The sequence below is a fragment of the Ovis aries genome, chromosome 16 (genome assembly GCF_016772045.2).
Source record: "Ovis aries strain OAR_USU_Benz2616 breed Rambouillet chromosome 16, ARS-UI_Ramb_v3.0, whole genome shotgun sequence".
Lineage (NCBI taxonomy): Eukaryota > Metazoa > Chordata > Mammalia > Artiodactyla > Bovidae > Ovis > Ovis aries.
Window position 1 is genome coordinate 70,893,162 of NC_056069.1, and position 10,325 is coordinate 70,903,486.

Below are 10,325 nucleotides of genomic sequence, written 5' to 3' on the forward strand. Positions count from 1 at the left end.
CTGGGAAGGCGCCTGAGGCATGGGGGCCATCTCTGCTCCAGGCCCACCAGGCGTGTCGGGCGGGCGGCTCAGACCACGCCCTGCAGTGATCTCGGGGGTCTTGGCCCCGGTCCCCCTATGGTCTCTGTCCTCAGACGGCCGGGCCCTCCTGTGTTTCTCTCTGTGTCCACGTCCTGAGGTCGTCTTCTTACAGGGACCCGGTCTGTGGGATCAGAGCCACCTGAGGGCCTCGCTGTACCTGAATCCGGAGCCCCTCCCTGAAGTTCCGGGGTTCAAACACCAGCACACAAATCTGGGGGACACGGTCCAGCCTGCAGCTGAGACCAGGATGGAGCCCAGGTAACGCTGGCCCCCACCATCCAGCCCACGAGCTCCGAGGGAGGACAGGGCCCCCCATTCACAGCACGACGGGGGCTCGTGTGAACAGAGCGAATCGGAGCAGGGCGGGGGCGCTGACAACCCACCCCAGACCAAACGGAGACGGCAAGCTCCGCTCAGCTCTGCTTTGCTCTTAGGGATTTGGTTTAAGCCTTTGCAACTATAGCTTTTAGAAGATTGTATTTCTTTTTGCCCATGCAGCGCAGCTGGGATGGGGCTCTAGCCTGGCTATAGCTCTGGGGTGGGTTGGGGGGCATCTCAGCCTGCCTCCCCGCACGGCCCCTCTGAGGGGCCCCAGGCAGCCAGGCTGCCCCTCTGTGAGCAGTGGCGACGGGGAGGGCCCGCTGACAGCAGCTCCTCCCCTGCCCAGAGCTGATGGAGAAGGAGGAGTGCCTACGGCCAGCAGGCCCAGGGCCCATGGGCAGGACAGACAGAGGGTGGTCAGTGGTCAGGGCAGGAACAGGGCCAGCATCCAGTCCCCACGGCTGGGATGGCACCGACCGCGGGCCCGAGACGGACACACCTCTTCCATCAGAGCTGGGGCCAGGCTGGGAGGCACAGACGCCTGTGGGGCTGCCTCCCCCGCCAGGCATGCCCGCAGGACCTCAAGGCTACCCCACGGGAGGGCATGCTGGGGGCAAGGGGCTCCTCCAGGACGTGGGGAAGGGACAGGCAGGCACAGACGGGAGGGCGGGGGGAGGAGGGGCGGTGGGCAGGCTCTGGAGACGCCCTCACCTCTGACCCTTTCCAGAACCACTCGCTCCTGCTGTGTCAGCGAGGCCAAGCCCACAGCAGGCCCCCGGTCCACGCCCGCCCACCCCAGACCCACCCAGGACCCCGTCCCGCCCTCCCCGGGGAGCAGCGAGGCCCCTGCCTTAGCCGCACCAGAGGAGCTCATCTCTGGAATTTTCAGCTGGACCCACAGTGCGGTTTAGCCCAGGAAACCACTTCTGAGTGGGTTCCACGTGAAGTCACTGAGACAGCCCCGCTGACCCCACGGCTGCCTCCCACTCCTCTCAGCAAACACACACGAGCTGCAAACCACTGACTCAGGCAAACAAACTTTCCGAATCAAACACTCACAGGGCAGCCGCCTCCGGGGCACAGGACGGCCATTCCGGCCCCAGAACAAGCTCCGCTTATTAACGGAGGGGCCATCGGTCACTCTGAGGACACAGACGTGCGGGCAGAGAGAAATAACCCTAAATCAGCAGGAGCGTTGGCAAGACCACGATGCTAATCAGGCGCCTCCCGCCCGTCGGGGGAGAGGCCCAGCGTGATTGAAACAAGCCTCATCTCTGCAAACAGGCCGTTAGCGCCCACATGAGCGCCCAGAACTTCCCAGGGACACGGGAAAACCAGGCGGCCCCCAGCCCTGAGCCCACAGGACGACTCTCACGGAAAGTCCACCGTTTCCAAGGCTCATGGGAGAAGGAAGACAGGGAGCAGACGGTCCTGGGGGTGTGGGAGAGAGTAATGAGCACCCCCCTGGGCCAGCCTCCTGGTGGAGGGGGGTGACTCCCTGGAGGTGTTGGTGTGAGTGATGAGGACCCCTGGGCCCGCCTCCTGGGGGTGGGGGTGACCCCCTGGGCTGCAGGGAGATGGTGCACATGTGAGGCCAACCCCTCCGTCCACTCGGCTCAGGGCCACAGGCCTGAGAAGGGGGCTGGTGTTCTGGATCCCCTGGGAGGAGAGGGGGAGACAGAGAGGGGCCCAGCCACCCCGGGGGCCCCTGCCCTGTCCTGGAAGAGGCCCAGCCCATACCGGTCTCCAGGCCAGTGTCCTGGGCTGCTGGGGCCGCTGGGATCCTGCCACGCCCTTGTCTGAAGGCCCTGGAGGCCAGGCCCGAGGTTGGCTCCCCCGACCTGGCCAGCATCACCCGTAGGGGGTGCCCAGCTGGCCTGTCCTCCTGGACGGTGAAGAGGAAAAAGCAAACATTCCCCGGTGCCTAGCTCCTCCTGGCTCCAGCTCCTCCAAGGGCCAGGCTGGAGGTGAGGCTGGGCCGTGCCCTCGCTTCCTCGCCACCTCCCATGGGCTTCTGTCACCCACCCCCACCACGCATCAATTCCTCCCCCTGGAATCCTCAGGTGGGCTGGGGTCTCCCTGGGACACCACCCTGGACTAGAGTATTTAAAGCCTGCCCCACCCCTCCTGACCATAGGCTGGCCAGCCTGCTGCTGCGGGAGAGAACTTTAACAGGAAAGGGGCCCAGATGGCTGCAGGGAGGGTACCATCCAGAGCACGAGCTCAGGGCTGGGGTGTCCATTCCCCTCCCCCAAGAAAACACCCTCGGTTAACCTACAGCTGGGCAGCCCAGACATAGCTGGGGCAGGAAGACAGCCCCCCAAGCCCTGCCCGCCATGGGCCCAAACACTAATCAACAAGCAGACGTCCACTGCTCCCAGTTGCTGCGTTTGGGAGTGTTTGTTACGCAGCATCACAGTGGAAATTGGTAGCCGACACGCCAGTCCCTTTGCCACAGAAGACACGGGCTCGGCTCACACCCCAGCAGGGACAGAGGAAAGGATGCGCAGCAGAACACAGAGCCGGAAAGCCACGGGCGCTCACGCGGGCCCCAGCCAGGCGTGGGAACTACGGCTCGCTCGTCCTCACCTGCATTTGAACTGGCCTCCCGACGTGAAATCCCACCCAGGTGTCCCCATGTGGACGCAGATACCGGCACAGCAGGTGGAGTGTCCGGCATGAAGCCGAGCGACTCAGAGCATGCACCAGACCCATGAGATCCCAGCAGAGTGTTTCAGGGAACACAGTGTAATCTCTGTTGCAGCAACATTTGCATCAAATAAGCCAGCACGTTGCTAATGATTCACCAATTAAGCCCCTTAGTGAGAATGTCTGAGAACTAAGCGGACTGTGTTTGACTGAAGACGTGGGCCGCTGTGAGACTCTTAAGACACACCGGCCCCCGGGGTCTGTGAGCGTGCCACGAGGGGCCTTTCATCCTCATGAGGAACCGTCATCCACGTGCTTCCTGCGTCGGTCGTTAGGAACTAACATCGGAACACAGGGAAACCCCACCATCAGCCTGCCTTCAGAGGCCGGGCCTTGCAGTCCTGTGGTGAGGAGAGCAGGCCATGTCAGCTGTCACGCTCAGCTCTGGAAAGCGTCCGCTTCTGACTTTCTACCGCATCACCTGGGTGTCTGCGACTGCACGGACAGTCACGTAGGATGCAGTGGGTACGTCTGCAGGGGACACAGGTTCCACCCCTGGTCGGGGAAGATCCCATGTGCCGCAGAGCAGCTGAGCCCCAAGCACCATGACTGCGGACGGCCCTGAACTCCGCAGCCTGTGCCGTGCAGCAGCAGAAGCCCGAGAGGAGCCCACACAGCGCAGCTAACGCGGCCCCGCTCGCCGCAGCTAGAGAAGGCCCGCACCCAGCGCGGCCGGAGAGGAGAGCCAGGGGCTAACGGCTCTGCACGAACTGAAACATAAACCCACGGACAGTAATGCTCTGCTTCTTTCAGGGACACACACAAGCCACCACCACACTGAAGGCTGCAGAATGGGTGAGCGTTGGTAACTCAGCCGTGTCCCACTCTTTCCGACCCCACGGACTGTCGCGCGCCAGGCTCCTCTGTCCGTGGGAAGCTCCAGGCAAGAACACTGGAGTGGGTGGCCACTCCCTTCTCCAAGGGATCTTCCCGACCCAGGGATCGAGCCTGGGTCTCCCTCGCTGCGGGCAGTTTCTTTAGAATGGGTTCTCCCTGAAGGAGGAGTGGCAGGGGACTGACACTCGGGTGGGGATGAAGCAGAGCACAACGGCAAGACGGACGTGATTAAATAGAGCGAGGAAAGGCCCTATCGGGAGAAAAAGAGAGCGTGTGTCTGCGCCAGCCTCACCAGCACCGGCTCCCCCTCTAGGGTTTCACAGACGTTAACTCATTCAGGAAACTGAGAAAGGCCATTATTCTTAAGGGAACAAATCAAAAGCTCTGGAGGAGGCCAGGCCGGCGAGGGAAGAGATTCCCAGGGAATCTTCCCCGAGGATTTCAGGAGCGAGGGTGTCAGCTCCAGCGGCAAAGGCGTTCACAGTGTCAGCTGGGGGAGGGACGCCACGCACAGAACAGCGGCTCAGGGACCGTTGGCGTGTGAGCACATGTGTGTGTGTGTGTGTGTGTGCGCGCGCGCGCTGTGTAAGACAGAGAGTGACAGGGAGAGAGAAAATTGAAATGAGCCCTTCAAGCTGGCAGAGACTGTTCTAAATAAAATATTTACCGTCTTTACACTCTGGCTGCTCGCGCGTGAGCCCCAGGCCCACTTGGGCAAACAGGGCAGCCCGGGCCTCACAGCTGGCTGCGTGGTGGGGGCCCGCCTGCAGGAAGACCGCTGCCGAGGCTGGGGGCCCGAGGAGCCACAGGGTGGAGGCCACACCAGCTGGGCCTTTGAACTCTTGCTCTGTGACTCCAGACCCAGCAGAGGTTCTCTCGGAGCTGTTTCCTCCTTTGAAAAATTAAGATATTTAACTGAGAGGCACGTCTTATTGTTGTTCAGACGCTAAGTCATATCTGACTCTTTGTGACCCCATGAACGGCAGAACACCAGGCTTCCCTGTCCTTCACTGTCTCCAGGAATTGCTCAAATTCATGCTCATTGAGTCGGTGATGCCATCCAGCCATCTCATCCTCTGTCGTCCCCTTCTCCTCCTGCCTTCAGTCTTTCCCAGCATCAGGGTCTTTTCCAGTGAGTCAGCTCTTTGCATCAGGGGGCCAAAGAATTGGCGCTTCAGCTTCAGCATCAGTCCTTCCAAGGACTATTCAGGGTTGATCTCCTTTAGGATGGACTGGTTGGATCTCCTTGCAGTCCAAGGGACTCTCAAGAGTCTTCTTCACAGTTCAAAAGCATCAATTCTTCAGCGCTCAGCTTTCTTTATGGTCCGACTCTCACATTCACACATGACCACTGGAAAAACCAGAGCTTTGACTAGACAGACCTTTGTCGGCAAAGTGGTATCTCTGCTTTTCACACGCTGTCTGGGTGGGTCACGTCTAGGTTTATGGACGATCTTTAGGAAAGCCACACTCGGAGAGAGCCTGAGAAATAGATTGAGGATAAAGATGAGGAGGGACATGGTTTCAGCTTTCAGAAAGCCAGCGGCCACAGTGGGAAGCGTTTGGTTGTTGTGGTGTTTGTGGGAACTCAGTAAAACACAAGGTTATGAACTAGTAACTAAGTAACTAACTAACTAACTAACTAACTAGTAACTAAGATGTAATGGTGCCAAGGAAGCGCGCGGCATTCACCTCCGCGTTCAGAGCGCAGCCCACGCCTGCCATAACGGCAGCAAGGAGGTGCACGGAATTCACCTCCACGTTCAGAGCGCAGCCCACGCCTGCCATAACGGCAGCAAGGAGGTGCACGGAATTCACCTCCGCGTTCAGAGCGCAGCCCACGCCTGCCATAACGGCAGCAAGGAGGTGCACGGAATTCACCTCCACGTTCAGAGCGCAGCCCACGTCTGCCAACGCAGGAGTCAGGGCCCCTGCCCCAGCCTACCTACGTCAGAACCTCCCGGCTTCAGCCCACAGGCCCCCTCTCTCCTCCATAAAGCCTTTCTGGTGAATCCGTCCATCAGAGAAGGGGGTGGACAGCGGGGCTCTGGTCCAGAGGCTTCCGTGGAGGGGAGGGGGCATCCACATTCACACTGAGGTGCCCGCGGGGACGTGCCGCACCGTGTCCTCAGAGGGGCACCCAGGCCGCGAGCTGAGGTGCATGGAGAAAATAATGAAAATACACCCAGCTCATTCGTATCAACGTGAAGTTTCCAGTGGCAGCTGAATGGCAAGGATGTCGTGCCTGGGATCCATTTAACAAGGAACAGAGAGGGGTCAGTGAAGCCAAGGGGCTGGAAGATCCCCCGTTTAAATCAACCTGCAAGGCGTCAGCCCGGACATGAATCAGAACAGCTTCAGCACCGTCTGGCCCAGGGCGAAGGTGGAAGGACTTCGGGCTGCCTGGCTTTCTCTCTGACCTCCAGGCTCTCAGAGCTGGCAGCTTCCTCAGCTCTCTGCAGGGGGGACCCCAGACGGGCAAGCAGCAGAGGTCAGGCAGGGACGACCACAAACCGCCTGGGGATGCTCTCCACATGGAGGACCTTCCTCTGGGAGTGTCCAGGCCCACGTGCAATGTTTGGGGGAGGTATGGGTAAGAAGCAACCCTGGAGCCTCCGAGAGTGTACTGTGGGCTGTGGTGGGGGGGGCAGGGGGGCATTGCTGAGCCATTAGGGAGGGCGGGAAATGCAGGGTGAGCCCACACCCACCACACTCATAGCGCACACGCACCCCAGCCTCTCGCCTGCAGGAAACAAATGGAGATCGCCGCACCCACCCAGGGGCCGCGTGGATACGGGGTAAAGCGGCCACTGGCTTAAAACAACAGACCCTGTAATCCAGAAAAGCAGGTCTTACTTCTTACCAAGGCTCGGAAAAACGCTACAGTGAGCAGCACCACCCAGCGCCAGGCGGGCGGAGGCGAAGGCTGAGTCTCAGGCCTGCTGAGAGGAGTGTTGGTTTGCGAGATGGTCTTGGGGAGACGCTGAGGAGGCCCTGAGCTCGGCTCACTGCGCACGAGCTTCCGTGAGCGTCTTGTTCTAAGAAGCCACGCGGTCCTCCAGCCCAGCGGGATGAAGGCCCTGGCGTCGGGGCCCCCGGCTGTGCCCCTCGTGTAAATGGGCACAAGCCGCGTGAAGCAGGTGCTCAGGGACGAGAGCCTCTGGGCAGGACCGCGCCCTCGAGCAGGAGGAAGCGGGAGCTGGCAGACGGCAGGACGGCCCCTCTGAGGCACCGCGGGGAGGGACCGCTGCCCTGAATCCCTGCTCAATGAGCACCTGTGACGGAAAGCACCAGAAATGAAGCCTGGGGATGTCGTCCCTACGAGAACCACTCCAGGACAGTCTCTGAAATGAAGGACCGTGACCCGCAACGGGAGCACAGACGTTTCCAGGAGAAACGAACCGCATCTGAAAGGGCGAGTGTGGGACGAGGCCACTGAAAGCCAGTGACTCGCGAGCTCACAACGAGAGGGAGAAAAACACGTGCACACCGAACGAGGGGAGCGGGGACCCTCCATTAGGCTGCTCTGCTCATGCAGCCTTCGAGCTGAGGCAACGGTCTCATCTAAGCCAAAGAAGCCGAGCACCTTGGGTAACTCCCAGCAAGGAGGGGAGTGGGAGTGGAAGCCGCTCAGCCGTGTCCAGCTCTTTGCGACCCCCTGGACGATCCAGTCCACGGAACTCTCCAGGCCAGAACACTGGAGTGGGGAGCCTTTCCCTTCTCCAGGGGATCTTCCCAACCCAGGGATCGAACCCAGGACTCCTGCATTGCAGGCGGATTCTTTACCAGCTGAGCCACAAGGGAAGCCCAAGAACACTGGAGTCGGTAGCCTGTCCCCTTCTCCAGGGGATCTTCCCAACCCAGGAATCGAACCCAGGTCTCCTGCATTGCAGGCGGATTCCTTACCAGCTCCCAGGGGAGTCATTAAAAAGACAGCCAAAAAGAGAACCAAAACAGCTGACAGGAAAACAAAGGGACTTTTAAAATTCTTGAGGATAGGGGACAGATGAGTGGAGCCCAGGGCAGATCAGCAGGAGGCAAAGGGGCAGAGCGCTAACGCGCCGAGACAGGAGGCATCGCGAGCGAGGAGCAGAGACCAGAGATGCCGGACGGGAGGGCCGACGCGCAGCAGACGAGGGTGTCTTTCCACCTAAGTGCGCAGCAGGATCCACGTCCACGTTCTCAGGCCACGCGCGTCCCGGGAGCGCAGCCGGGGAGAGTCCAGCTGTGCTCCTCCCCGTAGCCATCCCCTCCTCTGTTGAGGTCAAGACCATCGCTCTTACCCACGACTTCTCTTCTTACCTTTTAGAAACCATAAAAGCAAAACGAAACGGAACAGCAGCTTTCCAGCATCCTTTCAGCAGACAAACTCTCAGACTTGATTTGACCTAAAGCTTCAGTCTGTGCAGGAGCCCAGTGAAGGGGCTCTGGCTCAGCTGGACCGCCCAGCAGCTGCCCAGGTGGCTGGCCACAGGGACCAGAACGCCCAGGGCAGAGACGAGCAGGCCCAGGACCACTGCACACTGTGGGTCCCTGTGCTGCAGACACAGGGTCCCCCCTGGAAGAGGACCCTGGCCCGATGCCCACAGCCCGCACACAGTGAGCCCCACACCCGGCCCCGGCCAAGCCCCGTCAGTGTCCCCCCGACCTACCTGTCACATCAGGGACACGTGACCACGTGGCCCAAGTGAAATGGCAGCTGAACGTCACTGGACTCCTGCCTGAGTCTCCAGGGGAGCCGTAGGTGCAAAGTCAGGGCTCCTGCCCCGGAGCCAGGCAGGGCAGCGGTGGCCTGGCCACAGCCTCCGCGGCTGAATCCAGAGCAGGACTTGCTCCCCAGACCGCACGCCAGCAGCTGGGGCTCCTCGGTGTTCCGATCAGGTCACAGTTGGGACACACAGGACCAACTCTTTCCAGCTCTGAGGCCCCCGATCTTCTGGACGAGGGGACCCTCACACTGCCCCACCCCATGCCCGGGGCCACCCTGATCCTGCCCCGTGTCGACGTGCGGGAGAAGCTCCTGCGGCCCAGGGTCCCTCGTCCACCCCCGCTGGAGGCCCCGACTCTGCGCGTCCAGACCACGTGGCACCACAGCTGCCCAACAGAGGAGGCTCTACGAGACGCGTGACCCAGAGGGCCGTGGGCCCGCGTGGAGGCCCCACCCCCACCGGTCTCCTGTCCTGCTCCGACCAGCCTCAGGAGGCCAGCTCTGCCCGGCGAGGGTCTGGGTGGTGGCCATGCTGACCGTCCAGCCTGGGACCGGGTGGGTTTCCAGGCCCTCGAGCGGGGCCACGCATGCTGTGAGTGTTTCTGGGAAGGGAGGCTCGCTGTGGGGGGTCAGCAGGCTGGCAGGTCTACACGCAAACCAGTGGGGAGACAGTGCCCAGGGCGGGATGGGGCAGGCCTGGCCGCCCCTACCAGCCTCCCGGGGACCTGCCCAGAGGCTGGAAAACCAGGCTGTCTCCGCTGGAGCCACTAAATTATGAAAATGCCAGAAATCCCCCAAGAGAAAGGCCACATAAAAAGGCATCATTATTACAAAACAGAATGAATTTGATGCACAGGAGACAGTCCCGGACAGTTAGACAGTTGAGATAATCTTCAGAATCGGATCTGCCTAGTTTGCCTTCTTTCTGCATTTCCTAAGGTCTGCCTCATGCCTAGACAACCCCAAAAGCAGATCGTCTACACAGAGATTAAGTTGTTATAAGAGTTCTTCAGATTCCTCATTTATATTTTATAAGACTGTGCATTTGGAGAGTGATCAGCTGAAATTTAATTGGGTCAGACGTTATCGTTTTAAATTTTAAATAACTGCACAAAAGTGAAATTTAAAAATCTCTCCATGTCTAATAAATTAGTACTGTAATACTGATATTAGCCTCTGAGGAGCCTGGCACAGTTTAGCACAAGGACAGGGTGCCTGCCAGGCAGGTGGGCCCAGCCACCAGCCACGCAAGGCTGCCAAGGACCAGATTCCATGCCAGCTGCACCCCCCCCCCCCCCCCCCCCCCCCCCCCCCCCAAGCCGGACACCTTGAGAATCTCAGTGTCAGCGGCTCCGTCTTACAAGAAACAGAGAACGTGCTGACCGGTCAGCAAAGGCGGGAGCAGGCCAGCCGCTACCTCCTCGCCCGTCCAGCAGGAGGGTCCCCCTCACGTCAGGGGCTCCCGGCCTGTCGAGGTCGTTCCTAGGCCACGTCTATCACCACCCCCGGGTAAGCAGGTACCCCAAGCAGGTGGCCACGCCCACGCGGAGGCCCAGCCCCTCACCGGCCGTCTCTCTGCAGCTCCGCCCCACTGACCACCCGCTGGACTGGACCTGTTGCCCTGCTGCCCAGAGGAAACCCTCCCCTCCTGCCCGAGGGAGAGCACGTC

At 60.6% G+C, this 10,325-nt stretch overlaps 1 protein-coding gene across 4 annotated transcripts; it reads right to left on the reverse strand.

Annotated features, from left to right (window-relative positions):
* Positions 1–4,591: 4,591 nt before the first annotated feature.
* LOC105602659 (uncharacterized) lies at positions 4,592–9,944 on the reverse strand. Of its 4 annotated transcripts, XM_060400286.1 has the most exons (5): positions 8,601–9,944; positions 6,812–8,250; positions 6,269–6,404; positions 5,894–6,100; positions 4,592–5,430 (listed from the first exon to the last, which is right to left on the reverse strand). In XM_060400286.1, the coding sequence occupies exons 2-3, from the start codon at positions 7,871–7,873 to the stop codon at positions 6,306–6,308; spliced, it is 1,161 nt and encodes a 386-aa protein (XP_060256269.1). In that variant the 5' UTR covers positions 7,874–8,250; positions 8,601–9,944; the 3' UTR covers positions 4,592–5,430; positions 5,894–6,100; positions 6,269–6,305. The 4 variants fall into 4 exon arrangements, with proteins under 4 accessions (XP_060256269.1, XP_060256270.1, XP_060256267.1 ...); XM_060400287.1 differs by having other exon boundaries at positions 5,894–6,404; positions 6,812–8,098; XM_060400284.1 differs by having other exon boundaries at positions 5,894–6,404.
* Positions 9,945–10,325: the final 381 nt, after the last annotated feature.

Bases quoted from the DNA above. Each gene is read 5' to 3' on its own strand.
- LOC105602659 (XM_060400287.1), bottom strand. From the start codon at position 7,873: ATGACTCCCCTGGGAGCTGGTAAGGAATCCGCCTGCAATGCAGGAGAC. The intron at 6,405-6,811 runs GTAAGAAGTAAG...TCCCCCCTGCAG, and splicing joins TAGCGTTTTTCCGAGCCTTG to AGAGCTGAGGAAGCTGCCAG.